General features: G+C 47.3%; 1 protein-coding gene across 2 annotated transcripts in view; it reads left to right on the top strand.

Annotated features, from left to right (window-relative positions):
* The window catches only part of CPXM2 (carboxypeptidase X, M14 family member 2), a 146,482-nt gene extending 131,066 nt beyond the window's left edge, over positions 1 to 15,416 (top strand). For both annotated transcript variants that reach the window (XM_017858729.1, XM_017858730.1), the window contains exons 12-14: positions 3,630 to 3,769; positions 6,231 to 6,330; positions 14,026 to 15,416. In XM_017858729.1, the coding sequence (XP_017714218.1) occupies positions 3,630 to 3,769; positions 6,231 to 6,330; positions 14,026 to 14,279 (494 nt within the window). In that variant the 3' untranslated portion in view covers positions 14,280 to 15,416. The remainder of the gene's footprint in view (positions 1 to 3,629; positions 3,770 to 6,230; positions 6,331 to 14,025) is intronic.
* The last annotated feature ends 9,185 nt before the right edge of the window (positions 15,417 to 24,601 follow it).

The following is a 24,601-nucleotide window of genomic DNA, read 5'->3' on the forward strand; positions in this document are numbered from 1 at the left end:
GTCCCGTTTCCAAAGTCCCTCTGCATTGACTGCAGGACCCTGGGCATAATGCTTCTTGCTTCCTTCCTTCGCTTTGTGAGGGTTGCTCAAGCCAATGATGAATTTGCAAAATATTTTCACATCAGACTGGGGGTTCAAATCCCACTCTGTTACTTAGTTGCTGTGTGATGCAGGGCCAGTTACTTAACCTCTCTGAACCCTTGCACTTTTTCATTTGTAAAAATGGTCATGATGAAGAGGATGGTGGTAGTAATACCAGCTCCCTCCAGGAAGCTGTGAGGATTACGCAGGTGGAAGATATGAATGTGCTTGATGTGTGGCTCACAGAAACAGTCGCGATAAGTTCCCGTCCCCTGCGGACTCCCCTCTGCAGTAACACGCTGCTGTGAAACCTCATATGAGCACATCCTTATTGTCGGTTTCACTGTACTGATAAGCGTTAATATTGTTTGACTTTGTTAGAAACTCAGCCTTCACCTACTTTTCGAGGATGTTCCCACCTTTGGGAAAAGAAAAACAAAGTAGAAATACTTGTTTCCCTGGGCATTTTAAAACATGTACAGAAAGCTTGACGTTTTTGCCTTTTACAGACCAAGTGGAGGCATTTTACCTAAATCCATCATGGTTTTACCTTGTATAAAATAAAATTTAAAAAAATGCAAATCTCTATCTATCAAGAAAAATTCCCAATGGCAAAAGCATTCTTGCTTTTCAAGTTTTAGCCCTAAAACCCACCTACAAAAAGCTTTAAGTAAAATACCTGTTTATTTCTTGTGGCTGCTGTGACTAAATTGGGCATGGGCACACCCGGATTCCCCAGCGTTGGTCACTCGTAACATTTTGCGAAGTTGGCTGCCACACAATCACATAGGTAGTGTTTGATTTTTTTCTATCAATTATATTTTCCATTATTTCTGGGACCTTGCAGCAGAGCCATGTGGTAGCTTGAGCCTTTTTAATCATTAATCTTCCTGACAGTGTGATGAAGTCTGCAGATTCATTGCTTTGTAGATTAATGAAATGTGACTTGTAATTTCCTTTCCTCCCCCTCCCTCTCCTCTCCACCTTTTTGTTCCATTTTTTTTTTCTCACTCATTAGCTGTGCCCTGCCAGGCACTAGTTAATGGGGAGTGGCCCAGTCGAGAGCAAGGGTCAATACATTTTGAAATGTACATTGTTTGGAGTATGTATGCTTTCACTCCAGACGCCTTTGAGCCTCTCTGTTCCTGCAACCCTGCACCTTCTCCTCCACAGTGAAGGAAGGTGTTGTGGTTGCATCAGATGCACAGAGCTGTAAGGAATGTGGCTGTGCCTTCCCTGCTGAAGCTGGTGACAAGAGAAGGATGCCAGTTAGGGAGAGAACACAAAGGAATATCTCACCACCCCAGCTAGGACCGAAGGCTTGTGAAGAGCTATCTGGGGCACATCGTGGCCCCTTGTTCACACACTTCAGACAGGAAGTAGCATTTTGCTTTCGAAGCCTGTCTCTGGCCATGTGTTCTCAGCAAGGTGATACACTCTGGAAGGCTGGCGGGCAGCAGCAAGACAGCATGGCCCAGGCTTCTCCACTTCCCTCTGGTTTCTCATTTTGCCAGTTCTTCTAAAACTTCCTGTGCTCTGAAGACACATATTGCAAAATGGCAGGCTCACTCCAGAATGTTTAAATATCGCATTTATTTCGGCGCTAACGAGGACTGGAAGAGTGGAAGTGACCATCGTTTTCTCTGCAGACAGGTGTTCAGCCCTCCCGGAAAGCTGACACCTGTGCTCACGGGTGGCTTGTTGTGCCCTGGCCTTCTTGCACTGTCTGTAATTCCACACTGCGGGTTTGACCGAAGGAATTTTGACCAGTCTCCTTCAATGAGACGGGGGCCCACGTGAAGGATTTTCCATTGACTTAGCTCTGTCCCACCCTTTTTATTCCACTGCTCTCACTGCAAACACGCCGTGTTTCATCACAGGCTTAATCAGAAGCCCATTGCTGATGACATGTGGATGGTTCGAATCTGGCATTGGGTAGAATAGCCGTATACTTAACGCCATTTTGCCTCTGACTTCAGTGACCAGGCAGCAGATTGATAGAGTTGCTCTTGATACCCCAAAGCCACGGCTTTGATACTGAGCATTGCAGGAGAGGGTTCCTTCTGGTGCACTGAGTGAGAATGAAGAAAATTTGTCGAAGGCACACAGCACTCCTGCTTTCTGTGACCCCGACCCTAGAGCCCAGGGAGGGTGGTCAGAAGGGCCTTCTACTGGGTGAGTCACTCAGAGCACAGCTTGCTAATCATCATCCTGTTCGAAAACAAAAATGTTGAGAAGGAAGCCACTGGTACTTCAAGCCGTCAAACACTCATCTATTTCACAAATGTTGGCTAGTAGAGTGGGTGGAGTGGTGGCCTCCCCAGAAGATAATGTCTGCTTTCCAAAACCCCACACCTGGGAATGTTAGCTTATTTGGAAAACGAGTCTTGGCAGGTATCATTATATTCAGGGTCTCCAGATGGGGTCACCCTGTGTTACCTGGAAGCAAGACAGAAGAGGAGAAGCCCATGTGAAGACAGAGGCAGAGAGCTTAGTGATGTGGCCTCAAGACAAAGAAGGCCAGGGGCCCCCAGAAGCTGCAAGAGGCAAGGAAGGCTCCTCCCCTAGAGGAGGCTCCCCCTCCCAGAGGCTTTGGAGGGACCACAGACACCTTGGTTTCAGACTTCTGGCCTCTGAGACTGTGAGAGAATAAATTTCGATTGCTTTAAGCCAACCATTTGGTGGTAATTTACATTGTAACAGCAGCCCTAGGAAGTGAGTCCAGACACCCACTACACATCAGGCTGGGGCTTCCTGTCCTGCTGTTGTCACGCCAGGAGGCAGAAGGCTTGTCTGCTTTCAGGTGTACTGAGGGAGTGGGTTTGCCTACAAGTCCCCAAGCAGTGATGCTCTATTCGGAGCTGTAGGCAAGGGCATGCAGACCTGGGCCCAAACCCTGACGCTGACCCTTTCCAGACACATACATGGTCCTGGGTACGATTCTTTCCCTTCTCAACCTCAATTTTCCTATTTGCAAAATTGTGCTGTGTTGCCTACCTCTGCTGGGTTTGGGATGAAAATTAAGTCACCTAATGGCTGCAGAGTGCTTAGGACAGATCCTGGCTTATAGGAGGCACTCGGCAAACAGTGGTAAGGATCGCAATTTTTGGAATCAAAATAGAAGACTGTCATAGAGCTATAGCTGAGACAGCATAACTGTAGAGAAAAACTTAATCAAACACTTAAAACCTGTAGTGTTCATGAATGACAGCTTTGCTCTAAAAATGGAGCTTTAAACTTTTTTACTTTAATAAAGTATTTTATCTAAATAGCATTATTTAAGTTCTTTTGGCTTTTTTGTCAAAGCCACACTTCCATGTGTCCGTCCTCACCACAAACCATTCTGGCTACATCTTCTCTCCAGACTCTCTCTAACTCACACACATTTGCTCTAATACAAATTTTTGTCTGTAGTAGATACTTGATACCTCCCTGTTTAAACAAGGCCTTCCGAACGTTCTTATACATTTCTGCTTCCCCCTGTGTCTCATTCCCCAGTGCCATTTCGAGTGTTGTTCAGTTACACTGTTGTCCCATTGGCTTGGCAGGTCTGAACGATTTCAGCTACCTTCATACAAACTGCTTCGAACTGTCCATCTACGTCGGCTGTGATAAATACCCACATGAGAGTCAACTGCCCGAAGAGTGGGAGAATAACCGGGAATCTCTGATTGTGTTCATGGAGCAGGTATATTGAGGGCATGTGGCTGGGATGAGGGGGACTAGCTGGGGGATGAGGCTGCCAGGTAGCTGAAAGTATGGGATGGAATTAGAGCTTCAGACCTTGGTCGTCATACTGGGCCATCTCAGTGCTTTGAGGAGCAACTCTGTGTTGACACTTGAGCAGGCCCCAGGGAAGAGAGCTCTAAACCAACGGTCATTGTCCCCATTGGCCTGGAGCAATTGGAACTGGTTCCTGAGCTCTCTGATGCTGCTCTGCAGGGAACAGGTGCTATGTGTTTGAGCCAACGTGCCCAGGCCCCTTGTCTCAGTCTGTTCCAGCTGCCATCACAAAACACCACAGACCAGGTGGCTTACAAGGTAGACTTGCAGCTCTGGAGGCCGGAAGTCCAAGACCAAGCTGCCCACAGAGTCGGTGTCCTCGGAGGCTTGTCTCCTCGGCTGCCATCTTGCCACCTCTTCACATGGTGGTTATCCTTCTGTGCATGTGCCTCTGTGTATGAGTCCAAATTTCCTCTTCTTAGGAGGATGCCACCTTAACAGCCTCATTTTCACTTAATTACCTCTTTGAAGGCTCCATCTCTAAATAGTCACATTCTGAGATACCGGGGTTGGGGCTTCAACATATGAATTTGGGGGCTGGGGTGGGGTGGGGACACAATTGAGTCCCTAACACCTTCCCAGGCCTTCAGAGTCACTGTTGCAGGTGGCAGGGGTGAATGACCTGGGAGCAGCTTTAACAAGTACCGCTGGGCTCTGCTACCCAGCTGGGGAGGGGCTGCTGCTACTTCCACTGAGAACCTTGGACACCTCCCTGCCGTAGGCTGTCAAGGACACATCCATCTTGCAGCATTAGTGAATTCACCAGTTCTAGTTCTGCAACTAACCAAACAGTATCCAGGCCCCACTAAGGAACAGACTAACTGGAAAGTAATGGATTAAACAGAAACAAATGTCAAGCCTCAGGGCTCCTGCTTTTTCTAAGTGTTAATTCTGACTCCACCTTAACCTCCATCCATTTGGAAGTAAGACCCTGAGGCTGGACACAAGGTTCCCCTTCCATGGGTTGTGCTCAGCAGTCAGAAGGCACATTCAGCCAATGGCTTTGGCTGGCACTTTTGGCTGCACTTCTGCACGGGGGCAGAGGTTGGCACCAGGATTTAGCATCTGACTCTGTCCCATGATGGTCTTGGTAGACTCAGCCCCCAGTGAGCTTCCCTGGCACAGAAGGGTGTGAGTCCATTTTTCCTTCTAAGGGGAACCTCACCCAAGGAATTCCTCTTCCCAGCCTGGAATTTTGTAAGAGAAGGCTCTTTTTCTTTTGCATTTTGTAAAGAGAAGGATTTGACTGTAACAACCTAATCAGTCTTAAGTAATGATGCCATTTAGCCAAAAGGCCTCCTGTGGATAAAATGCCTAGTCCTCGTAATATGCAAAAAGTCATTGGTAATGATGGAATGTCACCTTGGATTGGCACATCGTTCTACAAGTGGGGAAACTGAGGCATAAGGTTCAAGTGCATCGCATGGCACAGTGAAGTCTTTGGAAGGGTCTATGCCTGGAGTTGTCATCTGTAGGAGGGTTTCTTTGAATTGTTTCTTTTCCCTCTGACTTTTAAGTCAGCAAGTCCCCAAAAGTCAAAATAAATATGCCTATAAAATTAAATTTCAGTTTTAGTAAATGTGTTTCTGTGAACCGTCTCGGATCCTAATATTTTTTAAGCCTCTGGGCATTTTAAGGGAAGACTTTCTGGTGCAAGCACCCAAAAGAAATGCAGAAGTTTACATTCCAAATCCATACAGAGCCAGGCAAGCCTATAACCCGAGGACTCCTGTTTTTCTAAGATATAATTTAATTGGTGTTTTTCTCTTCTTTTTTCTTTCCTCCTTTCCCCTGCTTCCCACTTAGCCTTTTTTGAAATGCAAAATAACCTGTCACTTCCCCCTCAGCAGACATTCCCTGCAGGGCAAGCTCATCTGTGCTCCAAGGCAGAACACCCACCTCCAGGGGCTGGCCTTGGAGGGCATGCTGAAAGCATGCCCGCTGGCCACTTTTACAACTTATTTCTGCCCAGGAAGGTGCCAACTCAACTGTTTGGTAGATAAGACACCAGGCTAGCAGGGTCTAGATAAGACACCTGCCCTTGCTCACTAGCCCCCTCACCTCATAAGTATCAGCTTTTTGCTCCAAAGGAGAAGTGGCACATTTTAAAGCAGGATGGTTCCCTAATGCTAGCTTCAGAAATAAGTTCACTTTTCTTACACCAAGACCTCGCCCTTGTTAATTGAACCCGACAATGCAGCGAGCAATGAACCTGCTTTTCGGTTCCGTGCCCCTGAGCAAGACTTGGTGCTGTGTGAGTTCTTGGTGGGAACTGGCCAATGGCGGGTTGACAGCCCCCTCCATTGTGCCGGTTGTGTCCAGATCTGGTCGGTGGCCTCACCCTGTGTCTCATGTTTGCTGAGCAGGTTCATCGTGGCATTAAAGGCTTGGTGAGAGATTCACATGGAAAAGGAATCCCAAATGCCATTATCTCCGTAGAAGGCGTTAACCATGACATCCGAACAGGTAACTGCAAATGTGTACCAACTGTCTCTTGGTAAGAAATATCCATTTTTTTTTAGGTGTTTTACTTGGGTTACAATCATGAAATGACTGCCGGAAATGTCTTACTCAGAGCCGAATCACAGTCTCCTTCCTCTAAATTTCCCACTTTTCAAGAGACCCTTGAAAGGGAGGTTTTCAACCTGTGCTTCCTGGTTGCTCTCTGTCCCTTCCACAGGATGGTCATGCAGCAGCCAGCTGACCTCCAGGTGCAGTGGAAGTTTCTACGGAGTTGAGGAAGCAGCTCTGTGTCTATGGAGTTGTTGCATCTGCAGGCATCCTAGCTCTCAGACAAGGTGGAATGTGGCCTGTGTCCTTAAACCCAGAGGGGCCAGGGAGGGAGGGAGCCAGGCTGCTCCGGAGAGGGAGAAGCCATAGACTAGGCGACTTGTGGAGGAGTAGAGAGTTTGAAGGGACCAGCAGCAAGAAAACAGCTGGAAGGGTGGGTTGGGACTGGCCTTACATGCCCCTCCAGAGAGGATGCAACTTTTCTATTAAAGCACAGGAAATCACTGAGTGTGATGTCTTAGGAAGACTCAGGTGTCTGTAATGTGAAGGGTAGGATAAGAATAACAGGAATAATAAACGTGGGCATCTCCTATATGCCACTCTGTTAATAGCTCTCTTGTATTAACTCTGTCATTTAACTGCATCATTCCTCACATAAATTGTATCTTTCTTGATGCTGTCATTAGATGAGATGCATCAGGGAGACCCAGCTCCCACTCACTGGAAGGGATGAGTGTCTGATGGTGTTAACTAGTCAGGGTTAGCACGCGTGATTCCCTTTTGAATGCAGGGTAGAAAATTCTAGGAACTTGGATAATCTGAGGGTCAGAGAATGATCTCTAAAAGGCAGGGCTCACACCTTATTCCAACTCTCTTTTCTATGGAAGAAAATAAATTTTAAGACCCAGGGTTTATAAACCAAATTCGGTTTCCAGTTCCTAAAATGCCAAAACAATCTCCCATTTTAAAATGCACTTATGAAGTGGCCACACCACGTCAGGACAGCAGAAGGCTGCCCCTGGATCACTCAGCAACAGCAGGAATAAGGAGCTGTTCCCCACACGATCTGTTCTCAAAGAACGCGCACACATGCTTTCTCTCAGTTGTTTTCACTTTATCCCTCTGAGGGAGACAGGCCATTCGTTCCCACTCATTCAGGTGAAAAACAGAAGCTCAAGGAGGGCAGTGACCCACTGATGGTTAAGGGGTTAGAGGAGTTTGACTTCAGGTCTCTGACCCCCAGGTGGGCTGGAAGATGCCCTGCAGGTGCCCCTCAGGGTCCCAGAGGACTCTGCCCTGTTCTTTGCTGGTTACAAAGTGATATGAAAACAAAGGTGCTTAACAAGTCCAGGTTTTTCTTTTGTGCCACAGGGCTGTCATGACCTGGGATGCCCCACTTAAAACTGAAAATGCTGTGTCCCACTCCCCACCCCTGTCCTAGGCAAACAGGGCTGACTGTCCCATGATCTGACTTCCCACTGCTCCTCGTGGACTGACAGCCACACAGGGGGTCATCACTGCGGCGCCTCTGTCCACCTGAACCTTCTTCCCTGGGGGGTCCCTGGGTTCCTGCCTCCTGCCTTTCAGGTCTTTGCTCAGATGGCGCCATCTCACTGCAGCCAGCCCTGACCACTGTGAGCATGGCACCCTCCCTGCTGCCCTGTTGGTCCCTCTTACCTGCTCCGACTTTGTCCCTTCCCCGTGGCACATCTCCCTTCTAACACATCACGTAATAGGCTCATGTGTACTCTGCTCGTTATTTGTTTCTGCCTCTTCGCCCCCACGAGGTCAGGAGCCCTTGACTGTTTGATTGGTTTGTTCCTCAGTATATTACGAGCCCCCGTGCCTGGCCACTTCTGAGCAGTGGATGCTCAATAAATACTTGTTGATGAATGGGCGGATGAACAGTCCACGATGTTCCAGGATTACCCAGTGAGTGGCAGAGCTATGATTTGAGCCAAGCGCTAGAGACTTCAAATCTGGTGCTCCTTCCTTTATTTCCATGCTATTTTTCTTGATCAGGGAGGAGAGGCTCCTTCTCTGCAAACTGTTCCCATGATCCTGTCGTGCCAACAAAAGATCCCATTCCACCTGCCAGGAAGCAGACTTTGGGACATTAGGATGAAGTGAGGCTGGGGTTCAGGCCTGGCCCACGTACCCTTCATTGCCAGGCTCCCTAGCAGTGGGCCTGGCATAAAAGACCAAATATGCAAATGGGTGAACTGTGTCTAAAATGCCACAAAATTGTAGATTGCTGTATAATGCCATAAATTGCATTTTTCCCATCTAGTTACTGATTTCTTCACTTAATAATGTTTTCTGAACATTCATACCATTTGTCACTAATCTTATAGCCATGAACCATGAGGCTTCACACTGAATACCATGGAATTTTGTACATAGTAGCCCCTCATAGGTGTTCATTTTTTCCATACATTTATTCACTATTCCTTAATTAATTCAGCAAATGTAGATTGCATAGCTGTAATGTGCCAGAGACCACGCAGAGTGTTGGCGATCGTTATGCATGAAAGGCTGTGTGATGTGGTTCTGCATAGGATTTGTATTTTAAACATTACAAATGAAGCTCCTTTGAAATGACAATTCTAGAAGAGCCTAGAACATTCCTTGACTATTTAGTGCTTTGTATGCAATGTGAGAAAACATAAGAGTTTTGAACTGAGTGGGAGATAAAAAGACCCTGGGGCCCCATAAGCCAAGATGGAATACTTTGCCTCATGGGTGCTGAGTTTCAAGCCCCTGCAATCAAGGAGACAGTTTTGATGAGCTAATGGGAAATGCAACTCCCTCCCTTGATTTTCCCCGCTATAAATAATTTCCCAGTGTATTATCATGACAGATAAACTCCATACTTTACACACGGCTCTTTATTCTGTTTCAGAATCTTCGGTTCTCAAGAAAAGCTCTGAATTTGCCTTGATTTCTGTCTGAGGTTTATGTGATCTGACAAGTTTTATTTTGGGATGGATTTTGCATAAAGTAAACAGAGGTATTAAATGGAATTCCACAGGGAGGGAAGCTGGTAGGAATGCTTTGAGTTAGATGCATATCAGTGTGTTGGACAGACACCCGGCTCACCGTTCCACACAACTGTCCTTTACTTGGTGGGTGCTGACCTGACCTGCTCGTGTGGACATTCTTTAGACCTGAGTTGCCCCTTCTGCCCATGTATAGGAGATTGGTCAGGGTGGTGGGAGAAATTATAAGGAAAGACAGAAACCTTCTTAGAAGGTCAGGAGGTTTTGCAAACACTTCAGAAGGGCAGAGTAGATAACAAGGGAATGTAAAGCAATTTATCTAGATGAATTTGTTTACTTATGTCTCCAGAAACCAACCTTTGATCATTTGTCTGCAGGACTGCTTTCTACTCGGGGTGGTCGACAATGTTAATTGTGTTTGCTCCAAGCCTTTGTCATTAAATCTGTACTAAATAAATACAAACATTTCTGGTTTATGGGGGCTGCATTCTTGTCAGTGGTGCTAAGTCGTGCAGTCCCCTAGCCACACGCTCAGGCAAAATACTTGTGTCTGCATACTTCTTCCATCCATTGCTTGGCCAGAGTCTGTGGGACAGGCTTGGCACGCATGAATGCCTGGGATGCCCATTATGTGTTGACTTCCACTGCAACTCCCTAGAAGGTTCACCCTGAACACAGACCTGAGCACTTATGGGGACAGCAGCCCAACACTGCATCTCCTGCTTTTCATATTGTGATTCCAGACTTTCCCAGTGGCTGGAGACAGAAAAAGAGAAAATGAGAGCCTCAAGGAAGACATTGGGAAAATAGCCAAGAACTGAGGACAGTGTGCCTTGCCAGGCCAATGAGGGCATCAGGCAGATCTGTATCTCCGCAGTAGAAGCTTTCAGATGACAGGGCCAACGCCCCTCCGTCTGATTGTGTGAACCCACACACAGTCCTGATCATTGTATTCATTCTTTTGACCTTTCTTATTGAGCTCCTACTGTGCACCAGACTGGAAATACTGCAGTGAGTGAAACAAGTATGGCCTCTAAAAGTACACGTTCTAGTGAAGGAAACCTAGAGATAATTCCAAAGGAAGATTTAAAAGTTTACTACGCACTGTGATCAGTGCCATGAAAAAAAATAAATCAAGTGATATTTACAGATAGATGGGAAAGCCAGAGAAGGGTCCCTCCCTAAGGGGACATACACAGGCTGGCCTTTAGAAGAGCAAAGAATAGCATTCCAGTGGAGGGAACAGTAATTGCAAAGGCTCAGAGTCAAGAATCAAGAAACAAAAGGAAGCCTTGTGTGGCTGGAGAGAGGCTGGGTGGGACCAGTGGAGCGCAATGATGTGGAAGGGGCCCACAGGATCTGCGTTGGGTTTTGCTCTAAGCACTGAGCCCTTATCTGAATGGGGTGAACCCTCAGGCTCACAGGAACACTGTCTCCACCTGCTTGTCTATTTCTCTTCAAAATTAGAGGGCTTACCTGACAGGGCCACAAGGACAGAACAAATTTCTTGAAAATTAGTAAGAATAGCTTTCATTATTAAAAACAAACTCTAGGACTGGCATGGTGGCTCATGCCTGTAATCCTCGGCACTTTGGGAGGCCGAGGCGGGCAGATCACGAGGTCAGGAGTTCGAGACCAGCCTGGCCAATATGGTGAAACCCCATCTCTACTAAAAAAAAAAAAAAAGAAAAAGAAAAAAATAGTACAAAAATTAGCCAAGCATGGTGGTACGCACCTGTAATCCCAGCTACTCAGGAGGCTAAGGCAGGAGAATTGCTTGAACCCGGGAGGCAGAGGTTGCAGTGAGCTGAGATCAAGCCACTGTACTCCAGCCTGGGCGATGGAGTGAGACTCTGTCTTAAAAAACAAAACAAAACAAAAAATCGAACTCTAGGCATTTAAAAGGAATCTTGCAAGGCCTGACTTTACAAAGGGTGAAAGGAAGTGGACCTGGCACAGGAGTTGGGAACAGCAGTGGGAACAGTATATGCAAAACCCAGAGGTGTAAGATGTGTGTGTCCTGAGACACCACTGCAAGGCACTCAGGATGGCTGGCACAAAGGGGTGTGAGATACAATAGGGATGGGCAGGAACTGGGACCTCAGAGGCTCCGGCCACACAAGGACTTTGGATTTCATCACCATGTGGCCCTGGGATAATGGCAGGTTTAGGGAGTAAGCACCATGATGTGTACAAGAAGGCCAGCAACAGCACAGAGGGTGGACTGGGGAGGGGGCAGGGAGAGCTTCTTCTGGCTTTTTCGGGGACAAGGGGAATCACAAAGGCTTCTTATTAGAAACATGAACTTGAGCCAGTTATGCTGATAACCATTAATTGTGGGTTTCTTTCACTGCTCAGCTTACTGAGGACCTCCCTTGGTGAGAACCTAGGCTGCCCCCTCCCTGAGGTGTTTAACCTCCAAGTGCCATTAAGTCAGGTGCTCCCACTGAGAGGTCTGCTTCCAGGGGCCTCCAATGTCCAGCGCCCCACAACAGTTGGTGGGGGCAGGCTCTTGGCCTTAACTAATCCCCTCTGAGTACCCTTGGTAGTTGAGACCTGATACTCCCCGCTTCTCAGGCCAGTAAGCCGCATGCTCTCCTGGTCGCTCACTTCTCTCCAGCCCATTCAGATGAACCAATGTTCTGACCTGTTTGGTGTTTAATCCAGGAGGATAAACGGCATGCGTGTTGAGCACAGAAGAGGAAAACACAGGCTCTACAGGTGCCTACAGCTTTAACACAGAGCCGAGGCAGGAAGCAGAGGCCATTTCCACTCTTAAAGATGCGCTGCCCGGTAGCAGGGAGAGGGGAGAGGACAGGGAGGGCACGTGGAGGAGGTGGCTCACTTGGGCTTGTCAGGGACTGTGGGAACCCTGAGGGAGATCTCCAAAGACAAACTTTACTGTGAGGCTTGAGTCACCTGCTGGTAGAATTCAGGCTGTCGATGTGCTCCTGAAAAGGTATGAAGTGGCATTTTATGTAGTTGAAGAACTTGCCATTTCACTAAAAAAGATCCAGGACATATGCCAGGGAGCCGCCCACCTGAGCGTGTACCTGGGTCTGTCAAATGAGTCCTGTTTTCCTTTCAGCTCCTTAATGATGTACATGTGGTAAACGACTGCCTCCACATTTCACTTCCCGTCACGTCCTGTGCTCCTGTGAGCTCAGCGTATTGCACTGGGTGTCTCGGATGAATTGGGATTAGAATGTTCATGATTTCAACATGATGCTTCAAAGTGTTGGAGATCGGTGTATATGGGAGATGTATATTAACAAACACATACATAGTTTTCTTCCATCCATTAGAAGACTTCAGGACTTGTTAAGACAAGCAAACCTTGTCCAGGGACTACTAAGTACTTGATCAAACCCAACCTTTTCTCTACCTGGCTCCAAAACTTTAGACTGGTCAGGACGTTCAGATTGTCACAAGTGAAAGACTGCTGATTACTAGCTGTGTGACCTGGAGCAGGATACTACACCTCTCCGGGCATCAAATTACTCACATAGAAAAGGGAATAAGCGTGCAGCCTGTATCACAGAGTCACTTGGAGGGTTCAGTGAGCCAGTGCCAGCCTCGTCTTTCTGTGTGTGGGTAGTGTTCGCCGGGATGGCCTCTGGTGTCTCCTTTTCTGTCTCATGGTCTCTGATATGCTGTGGATCTAAATGTTCTCACCAGGCTGTAGGCTCTCTGGGAGGAGTGATCTCAGCCTAGAACCTGTCTTTTTCTTTTTTTTTTTTTTGAACCAGAGTCTCACTCTGTCACCCAGGCTGGAGTGCAGTGGCATGGTCCCAACTCACTGCAACCTCTGCCTCCTGGGTTCAAGCGATTCTCCTGTCTCATCCTCTAGAGTAGCTGGGATTACAGGCACCCACCACCACACCCAGCCTCCCAAAGTGCTGGGATTATAGGCATGAACCACTGCACCTACCACAGGGATCCAGCCTAGAGCTGAGGATGGACCCAGGTCATGTTAGGTGCCTGGGAGGTAATCGGCAGGTAGTTACCTGGGTGCATGGGCACCACCTCAGCTCCAGCCTGGGTCTCATGTGGTCTTAAGGCTCCTCTGCCCCGCAGCATCCATGTATAGATACCCCTGCAACTCCCAAGTCTCTCCAGGCCCCAGCCAGGGAATGGGGTACAGGTGCCAGGGCTTCTCCTGGGTCATCTGACCTCAGCCCAGTTAGTCCTTTCCTTCTCTTTCCAGAAGTGAAGAGCCCACGCCTTTAAAAAATGGTTATTGTGTACTTGCAGCCACGCTAAGGAAGCCAGGAGGCCCTGCACTGATGGCTTTTCAAGATGGCATTTTGTGACAAGGGCATACCGTTTGGAAGTTCAAGTTCATAATGAATGGCTCATATTGTCACAGAGCAAGGAGCATTAGCGATCGGCTCTCCAGCTTTGCTCCTGTGTACTGACACTGCGGGAAGCCTATACCTCCCTTCCCTGTTAAAACCATTAAGGCAGCTTTCAGAGAGGAAAGCATCTTGGCTTCCAAATGCATTAAGAATTTGCATCTGCAGGAGCTAGGATTCCACGTTGCCAGCCTGAGAGTCTCCCTCTGGCCTAGGGAGCTGGTCTTGGAGGAGGGCTGGCGGGATTTGCATTAGCAAAAGCTGCTCTGAGTCTCCCCTGGTTTTCTTTTCCACAGCCAACGATGGGGATTACTGGCGCCTCCTGAACCCTGGAGAGTATGTGGTCACAGCCAAGGCCGAAGGCTTCACTGCATCCACCAAGAACTGTATGGTTGGCTATGACATGGGGGCCACACGGTGTGACTTCACACTTAGCAAAACCAACATGGCCAGGATCCGAGAGATCATGGAGAAGTTTGGGAAGCAGCCCGTCAGCCTGCCAGCCAGGAGGCTGAAGCTGCGGGGGCGGAAGAGACGACAGCGTGGGTGACCCTCCTGGGCCCTGGAGACCCATCTGGGACCCACGCAAATTAAACCAACTTGGTAGTGGCTCCATAGTGGACTCGCTCACTGTTGTTCCCTCTGTAATTCAAGAAGTGCCTGGAAGAGAGTGTGCATTGTGAGGCAGGTCCCCAAAGGGAAGGCTGGAGGCTGAGGCTGTTTTCTTTTCTTTGTTCCCATTTATCCAAATAACTTGGACAGAGCAGCAAAGAAAAGCTGATGGGAGTGAGAGAACTCAGCAAGCCAACCTGGGAATCAGAGAGAGAAAGAGAAAGAGGGGAGCCTGTCTGTTCAGAGCCTCCTGGCTGCCTGGAAAAGGATTCTGCTGCTTCCCCTGTTTGCGTGACAGCAAAGGTTCCACATGCATTTGCAATTTGCACAGCTAAAATTGCAGCATTTCCCCAGCTGGGCTGTCCCAAATGTTACCATTTGAGATGCTCCCAGGCATCCTTCGAGAATCCACCCTCTCTGGCCCTGGGACATTGCAAGCTGCTACAGACAAATTCTGTGTTCTGTTGACAATAGTGTCATTGCCAAGTGCACATCAGTGAGCCTCTTGAATCCATTTAGTCTCCTTTTTCAACAAAGAAGTGTGTTCAGAAAAGGAGAGAGAGGCTGAGATCATTCAGGAGTTTTGTTGGGCAGCAAGCATGGAGCTTCTTGCACAAATTCTGGGTCCATAAAGAACCCCCAAACTCTCTGCTGATCCAGTAGCCCTGGAGTCTCCCCAGGTAGGGAAAGCCAGAGGTGCCAGCCTTCCTGAGGGGCCAGATAATTTAGCCTGGATCTCCTCTTTTACCTGCTAGGACTGGAAAGAGCCAGAAGCGGGGGTGGCCTGAAGCCCTCTCTCTGCTTGAGGTGTTGCCCTGTGTGAATTGCGTGCTCATGGGCTGGCCTCATGTCAGTCTGGGAGTTATTTTTGATATGTGGAATGCCAGATCTTCCAAATTAGGCTAATTGTAATGAAAACCTCTTAGGATTATCTGTGGAGCATCAGTTTGGGAAGAATTATTGAATTATCTTGCAAGAAAAAAGTGTGTCTCCGTTTTTGTTAATGTTGCTGCCTCATTGACCTGGGAAAAATGAAAAAAATAATAATAATAAAGAAAGCAAATGGAAGACCCTTCTGGTGTGTTTGGCTTTTCTGGGTAGGCTTGCAGCCACCCCACTACCTCTTTCTGAGGTTGGTCAGCCTAGACAAGGTGCCTGCTTGGGGGTGGCCATCCTACACCCCGACTAAGCTCAGCACTGATGCTGACAGCACTATGTTCCCTGCCTCCTTCCTAGGAGAGACACATGTTTGGGACCCACTATTGGCTCTTGGAGATGCCTGTGAGCATCTTTAGAGAAAAGATTCTCGTATAGCTTTTGCACAATCTATACTCAGGGTCAGCTAACTTTTCTTTAAAAGGGTCACTAAATATCTTAGGCTTTGCAAGCCACACAGTCTCTGTCATAACCACTCAGCTCTGCTATTGTAGCACAAAAGCAGACATACACAGTACAGAAATGAATGGGCCAGCACTTTGGGAGGCCGAAGTGGGCAGACTGCCTGAGGTCAGGAGTTCAAGACCAGCCTGGATAACATGATAAAACCCTGTCTCTACTAAATATATAAAAATTAGCTGGGTGTGGTGGCACGTGCCTGTAGTCCCAGCTACTCAGGTGGCTGAGGCAGGATAATCATTTCAACTGGGAGGCATAGGTTGCAGTGAGCCAAGATCACATAATTGCACTCCAGCCTGGATGACAGAGAAAGACTCCGTCTCAAAAAAAAAAAAAAAAAAAAAAAAAAAGAAAGAAATGAATGGGCATGACTGGATTCCAGTACATCTTTATTTACAAAAACAGGTGGCAGCTGGATTTGGCCTGCAAGCTAGGGCATAGTCGCATAGTCAGCTCCTGCTATAAGCTGTTGTTGGCTGATAGAACTTTCCGTGGTGATGGAAAGGTCTTATTGTGTGCTGTCGAACGCCACAGCACTGGCCATGTGTGGCTATTGAGTACTTTAAAGGTGGTCAGTGAAGCTTAAAAACTGGGTTTCTCGTATTATAGAATTTTAATTTTAATTTGACTTTTAATAGCCACTTGTGGCTAAAGGCTACATATTGGACCACACAGATCTCAACTAAGCCCATGGTAGGAAAATCTGACCCTTGCCGCAGTAGATATGGAGGTGGTGCTATAAAGCATTTAAAACTATAAACCACCTTTGTATTTCAGAAGGTGGAGTTGCGAGGGTGAAAGAGATGATGGTGCAAGTGACCCTTCTGGGCCCTTGAGACATGTCCTGGACCCACAATTTAAACCCGAGCAATCCCACATTTGCTTGGAAGATTGTGGATTTGTCCAGTCCCTGCCATGCTGACCCAGAAGCCAGGTCCTGGCCCTTGGTGCCGAGATGGCTCGGACTCATTTCCAGTAGTCAGCTCTGGAACTTGCAGCGCTACTGCACACAGCCTACTGCGTCCATGCCATTCTAGGCCCTCCCTGCAGCCTTGTCACCAAACTGAGCCCGTTTGCAGGCACCTTGGGATCACAGGCAGGGGCTCTGCATTCAGGGCTGGCCAGGACTCTTTGGTGTGTGATGTGAAGTCAGGCATCCTCTCTAATCTCTCATCTACTCCTGCAAAGTAAAGCCCTCAGGCTTCATAGACTCTAAAGGTCAGGCTGGCTGTGGCATCCGATGATTTCTGGCAGAGAGCCGACATCCTGGATTCCTAAAGCTCTGCTCTGTTGGAGTCACTTCTCTCCTCGGCCCCTCCATGACACAGCGGCTCCTCACTGGACCTTCAAGCCCACACCACCTTCCTTGACTCGGAGCCCGGAACCTCTCTCCTACTTGCCTTCTCTCCTGCTTTTCAGTCGGAATTACCCTCCTATATCTTTCCCTAGGTTCAGCTTGGGTCTCTGCACACAGCTGAAAAACCCTCCTGCTTCTCTCCAGTCCTGTCTCAAATGCCACCTCCTCCAGGAAGCCTTTCCCTTCTCAGGACCATGGTGATTTCTCACTCCTTTGAACAAATCTGCAGGGCCCTCAGGGCCTCTCAGAGGGGTTGTGTTACTTCGGGTCCTCTCCGCTGTTGGTCTGGAAGCTCCCAAGGGCAGGACCTGCGTCCTCCTTGGTTCCCACTCCTGCAGGGCCGCTCCCCACTGCAGCAGGTGCACCATGAACACATGTGAAGCTGAGCCAGCCTCTGCCATGTGGTGCTGTCTTTGTAGGATTCCCTTAACAAATTCACAAAATGTGACTTGATAAATTGAAAAGCTATACTTTGAATTTCTTTGGTGTCTTTTTACCTCTTCAAGAGTCTTCATTTTTATAAGTGAAATCTGGTACTTGACTGAGTAGAAACACATCCACAGATTGACAGGCTGTTTGTTTGAGATGTTTTTCTGCAGGATAAAATCAACCAACGTGGTATGTCTCTTTCTGGCGGAGTCCAGTGCCTGTCTACTGTCTTCATCCTCCCACGCGGGTCCTAGGAGGGCCGCAGCAGCATCACCCTCTTTCATGTCTGTTTTATGTTGAGGGGCACTTAAGGAGCTGTGCAGAGCAGGAGCTCAAATCAGCATTTGTCAGCAATCACAGGCCACTTTCTATGAGTTTTGGAGCCCGGTCTTTACCAGGAAACTCCAGGCATTATTCAGTGTACACAACGGCATTACAACACCTTGAAACTGTCATGTGGTGTTAGCACACAATCATACCAGGAAAGAATCCCAGGTTTGCAGCTTTAGAGGCTGCCATCCTGCCTGAAGAAGCCCACATGTCCATGCCACTTTGTGCTGTGTCCCTGATCCCATGGGGTGGTCACAGTGTGGAGGGAGCTGCTGCTTACGGAGCCACAACCCAGCAGGCCTGGCCAGAAGGAGGCAGAGCCTGGCTCACAGCAGCCCAAATCTGCCTCTACTACTGAGCTCTGTGTACTAGGGTGACCTGTCCTGAGACCATGGGGGCTCTTCCTCCTGTCTGTCGATGCCCCTGACAAACACATCCCCAACTTCCCAGTCAATGCACAGGAAATCAAGGGAAAAATCAGAAAATAAGTTCATGGACCACTGCGGTGGCTCACGCCTGCAATCCCAGCACTTTGGGAGGCTGAGGCAGGTGGATTACAAGGTCAGGAGATTGAGACCAGCCTGGCCAAAATGGTGAAAACCCATCTCTACTAAAAATACAAAAATTAGCCGGGCGTGGTGGTGCATGCCTGTAATCCCAGCTACTCAGGAGGCTGAGGCAGGAGAATCATTTGAACCTGGGAGGCAGAGGTTGCAGTGAGCCAAGATCAAGCCATTGCACTCCAGCCTGGGCAATAGAGTTAGACTCCATCTCAAAAAAAAAAAAAAAAAAAAAAAAAAAAAAGTTCAGAGAGCTGAAACACATGCGGCAGAGCCTTCCAGTATCTTCCGGTGTATACAGAGGGCAATGGCAGGTCTTTAGAGCTGAGGGGCAGCCATGAAGTCAACGAGCCTGGGGATGGCACCTAGGCTTCCTCTTGCAGGCCACCTCTGGTTTATCGGTAGTCCTTGCTTGGAGCTCTGTGTTAAGAAGAATTCTGAGGCAGAGAGCTGGCTTAATGATTACCTATGTCTGCTCTGGGTATGGCAAAGGTGAGGGCACGGATGCCTGCTGTCTCCATCCCTAAGCTAGTCTAGTCCCCCTGTGGGTAGAGACAGGAAAAATGAGGCCCAGGGAGGGGCATGAAGTGTCCAAAGTCCCGTTTCAGTTCATGCAGAGGCTGAACTCTCAGGACAGTGCTCTTTCCATTGCTTGCCTGGGAACCTGTAATTAGGTCTGGGCGCAGGCCAGGGGGCTGAGCCTCTTGACCTGCAGGGCCAACTTTCCCAGGAGCAGCTCACACGCTGGGCAGTGACCGAACATTGGGAACCATGGGTGCATTTCAGCAACCAGAGGACAAAGGATGGAGGCCTTGTGTGATGAAGGTGGCTGGGGAATCTGCTAAGGAGGAGCCGATTGAATATGTAGCAGAGCCGGCGGAAGCTCATCGGGCCTGATTCTGGATGTCCTTTGCTATCATAGCTTCCTGTCGGCTTGAGATGACCTAAGAGCCGATGATGTCCTGACTTCCCAAAAGCTGACAGTTTTGATTTGCAGTTGGTAATCCCAATTCGATTTGCGGTTGGTAAGGCCCGATTTAATCTGCAGTTGGTAACGCCTGCCCTATGTGCAGCTTCCACATCCTTTGCAACCTGGTTGGTGTGCTGGGCACTGCGGGGATCAGCACCACCCTGGCATTTCTTGTTATCTAATCTGTCTCGAGGGCCAGCCTGACAGAGGAAGAGGACAGTAGTTCTACCCAGTGCTCACAGGTGCTGTGGATAGTGGACTCTGTCCCTGCCTCACACATGTGTCAACATCTGCAGGGAAGGCCACTTTCTGGAGCCCTCGCCCAGCCTCCCTGAGCAAGGCTGAGTGGTGAGTATCCACTGAAATGTCAGTCCATCATTGTGAGTCAGCACCCACCCGCCTCCCTCACCTCCAAGGCCTTCAGGATAGCAGTCAGTAAAGCAAAGTGTCGGAGAGGAATACATTCAGTGCTGTTCTCTTCAAATTATCTCTAAACAAACATTTAAAAAATTCTGTTTTGAAATGCAAATCAAAACCACAATGAGATACCACCTTACACCAGGCAGAATGCCTATTGTTAAAAAGTCAAAAAATAACTAGGAGATATCCCACTCTCACCATAGTCCACTTTTGTTTCAGATCATTTTGATGCTGAAAGTCTAAGCATTTCAAATATATCACATTGAACTGAATCCCCATGACAATCCTAAGAGGCAGAGATTCCTATACACATTTTAGAGATGTGGAAACAAGTCCTGGGGATATGAGGTGACTTGTTTAAAGTCGCTCAGTTGGCAAGAGGTGGCACTGGGACCAAACTAAAGCTCATCCACCCCAAAGCTCCATCTTTTCCTTCTGTATCCCATCCCCAGGGAAGTATAGTGACACAGGTTAGGTCCCTGCACAGCCTAGGGTAAATTATGTACTTTATGAATCTCAGTCTACTCATCTATAAAATGGGCATAGTAGGCCAGGCACGGTGGCTCACGCCTGTAATCCCAGCACTTTGGGAGGCCGAGGTGGGCTGATCATGAGGTCAGGAGATTGAGATCATCCTGGCTAACACAGTGAAACCCCATCTCTACTAAAAATACAAAAAATCAGCCAAGTGTGGTGACACGCGCCTGTAATTCCAGCTATTCGGGAGGCTGAGGCAGGAGAATCACTTGAACCTGGGAGGCAGAGGTTGCAGTGAACTGAGATCACACCACTGCACTCCTGCCTGGGTGATAGAGCGAGACTCTGTCTCAAAAGAAAAAATAAGAAAAAAGATGGGCATAGTAAACAGGGCCTACCTTGCATATCCTGGGGCTCCAGTGAAGAGCATTTAGACAGGCACCCGGCACATGGCAAGTACTGAGATGCAGAGCAGCTGCTGATTACTGTTTTCAGGTACTGTGTTCCCAGCAGTGTGCTATTTAATACCCCTTGTCATCTTCACAACTACATTTAGAGGTAAATATTATGATTCCCTTTTTTCAAATGAGGAAAGGCTGAGGGCATGCATAGATGTGTGTAGTTAGATGTTGTAGTATGGTTTTTCCAAGTTAATCACCAGGATGGAAGAAGCTGTTTTGACGCACTCCTTACTTTGCTCTTGAAGCCTGCATTAGCTGAGTGGTGAGGGAAATGGGAGCTGAGCCCAGGAGGGAAGCAATCAGTTACAGAAGCAGGTTTCCTGGCCATGGAAACCCTTACTGCATGGGGTTGGTGTTCAATGAATTTTTGTTGAAAATAATGGCCCCTGTCTGACTCTGCCATGCTCTTCATCCTCCCCAAGCATGAGCACAGCTGTCAGGCTCCCTGTGGGGACTAGGGGAAGACAGCAAAGGCCATGATCCCATCCTTTGGGCATTGCTCCTTTCCAGCTCCTGGAAGTCCAGAGACTCCACAATATCAGGTTCCAGCTCTGGGCCTTCTGCCAACTTGCAGGGAAAAACAGCACCGGGGCTGGGGTGGGAGCAAGAGACGGGGCCTTGAGGCCTATGGAGAAAGGCAGCCCCAGGCCACTGGAGAAAGAAAAAAGCCCTCCTCACTGCACTTCCCTGGGGATGGGATCGAAAAGGAAAAGATGGAGCTTTGGGTTGGATGAGCTTTAGTTTGGTCCTAGTGCCATCTCTTACCATCTGAGCAACTTTGAGCAAGTCACCTCATTGCCCTGGGACTTGTTTCCAAATCTCTAAAACGCCTATAGTAAGGTCTGCCTCTTAGGATTGTTGCGGGGATCCAATTCAACGTAATATATTTGAAATGCTTAGACCTTCAACGTGGAAATGATCTGAAACAAAAGTGGGCTATTGTTAGAGCAGAGTGCAGCCCACTTTAGAGAACAGACCAACAGTTTCTAAAAATGTTAACTATGGAGTTCCCATATGATCCAGTGATCCTAGTCCTAGGTATATACCCAATAGACATGAAAACATATGTCAACATAAAACGTGTGCACAAATGTTTACAGCAGTGTTATTCATGACAGCCAACATGTAGAAACAACCCAAATGCCAAGGGGTGAATGGATAAACAAAATGTGGCATATTCAGACCGCGGCATATTATCTGGTAATGAAAAGGAATGAAATACTGATACACGCTACAACATGGATGAACCTTGAACACATTATGCTAAGTGAAAGAAGTTAGTCACAAATGGCCACCTCTTGTGTGGTTCCATTTATATGAACTGTCTGGAACAGGCAAATCCGTAGAGACAGAAAGCAGATTAGTGATTGCCTGGGGCTGGGGTGATAGGAGATTGAGGAGGTGTTGGGGTGCGTGAAGGCTAAGGGGTACAGGCTTCCTTTAGTGGTTAAGTGTTTCAAAACTGATTGTGGTGATGGCTGCATAACTCTGAAAAGCCATTGTATATTCTAGACAGGTGAACTGTATGGTATAGATTATTTCACTCCAAGGCTGTTTTTTAAAAAACCATAACCATACCTCATTAAATAGGCATCATTTTCAAATATGACATTCCAGGCAAGACTTTGGTAGCTGTAATAGTCCATTCTCCCATTGCTATAAAGAATTGCCTGGCCTGTGAGGGGGCTCATGCCGGTAATCCCAGCACTTTGGGAGGATGAGGCAGGAGGATCCATTGAGGCCAGGAGTTCAAGACCAGTCTGGGCAACATGGCAAAATCCCATCTCTACTAAAAATACAAAAAATTAGCTGGGCATGGGGGCGTGTGCTTCCAGTGCCAGGTACTCAGGGGGCTGAGGTGAGAGGATCACCTGAGCCCAAGAGGTCAAGGCTGCAGTGAGCTGTGATCATGCCACTGCACTCTAGCCTGAACAACAGAGTGAGACACTGTCTCAAAAAAACAAAACAAAACAAAACAAACAAAAAGCCCCCTGAGACTGGGTAATTTGTAAAGAAAAGAGGTTTAATTGGCTCACAGTTCTGCAGGCTAGGCAGGAGCATGGTGACTGAGGAAACTTACAATCATTGCAGAAGGTGAAGGGGATGCCAGCACTTCACATAGTTGGAGCAGAAGAAAGAGAGCGCAGAGGGAGGCTTTTAAATGACCAGATCTCATGAGAACTCTATCATTTAGGATGATGGTGCTAAACCATTAGAAACCACCCCTATGGTTCAGTTACCTCCCGTCCGACCCCACCTCCAGCATTGGGAATTACATTTCAACATGCGATTTGAGTGGGGACACAGATCCAAACCATATCGGTTGCATAACCAATTTTTCGAGTTATATCCAACTGAAAAAGGAGGACAGATTCCTACTATGCAAATAGCCATACCAAGCCATACAAAGTAGGGAGCCTCAGGAAGAGTTTCTCAATTCAGGAATTAAGAACCAAGGCAAATAAAATTCACTTTCCAAGTTGGTTCTCCACAAGCTCATTCATATTCTGGAATAAACTGACACTTTACCTGAAGATAGGTATCAGGAGTCTGTGAGGTCAGGACTGATTGACTAATGATACTAAGATGTTATTAACATGCAATATATTCACTGCTGTTCTCTTCAAGTTATCTCTAAACAAGCATTTAAAAATTCTGTTTTGAAATGCAAATCAAAACCACAATGAGATACCATGTCACACCAGTCAGAATGGCTATTATTAAAAAGTCAAAAAATAACAGATGCTGGTCAGGTTGTGGAGAAAAAGGAACACTTAAACACTGTTGGTGGGAGTGTGAATTAGTTCAGCCATTGTGAAAGACAGTGTGGCAATTCCTCAAGGACCTAAAGACAAGAAATACTGTTCCACCCAGCAATCCCATTACTAGGAACATAGCCAAAGGAATAGAAATAATTCTGTTATAAACACACATTCACACAAATGTTCATTACAGCACTAATCACAATAGCAAAGACATGAAATCAACCTAAATGCCTATCAATGGTAGACTGGATAAAGAACATGTGGCATATATACACCATGGAATACTATGCAGCCATGAAAAAGAATGAGATCATGTCCTTGGCAGGGACATGGATGAGGCTGCAGGCCATTATCCTTAGAAAACTAATGCAGGAACAGAAAACCAAATCCTGCATGCTCTCACTTATAAGTGGGAGCTAAATGATGAGAACACATAGATAGATACATAGAGGGGAACAATGCCCACTGCAGTCTATTGGAGGGTGGAAGGTGGAGGAGCGAGAGGATCAGGAAAAACAGCTAATACTTGGGTGATGAAATAATCTGTACAACAAACCCCCATGGCACAAGTTTACCTTTGAAACAAACCTGCATATGTACCCCTGAACTTGAAATAAAAGTTAAAAAAATAAAATTATCTGTTTCAATTGCCAATACAGAATACAGTGATAGTTATAACCCCAAAATCAAAAGTTTTATAAGGTCTTTCATAAGTTTTATGAGTGTAAGTTATCTGGATACCAAAAACATCTGAGAAATGTTGCTTTAGGACCAAACTACTGTTTTCCTTAAAAGACAAGCACACACTGTTGTATTTCTCTGTTAGTGCTGCTTCTAGCATAGTCTCAACAACTTCTATCAATTACAATTTTAACTAAAGTAAATAGTGTCTCTTTCATAGAGCAAACTGTGAAACATTAGTTGAGAACTGCTATCACATACCAGCATTTTAGCAAATTAACAACTCCTTAATTGATGCAACAGTTTCTATAGCCATATACCTACCTCTCGAGACAGGCGGATCACGAGGTCAGGAGATCGAGACCATCCTGGCTAACACCGTGAAACCCCGTCTCTACTAAAAAATACAAAAACT

Source organism: Rhinopithecus bieti, unplaced genomic scaffold, assembly GCF_001698545.2.
Source record: "Rhinopithecus bieti isolate Rb0 unplaced genomic scaffold, ASM169854v2 scaffold_42745, whole genome shotgun sequence".
Classification (NCBI taxonomy): Eukaryota; Metazoa; Chordata; class Mammalia; order Primates; family Cercopithecidae; genus Rhinopithecus; species Rhinopithecus bieti.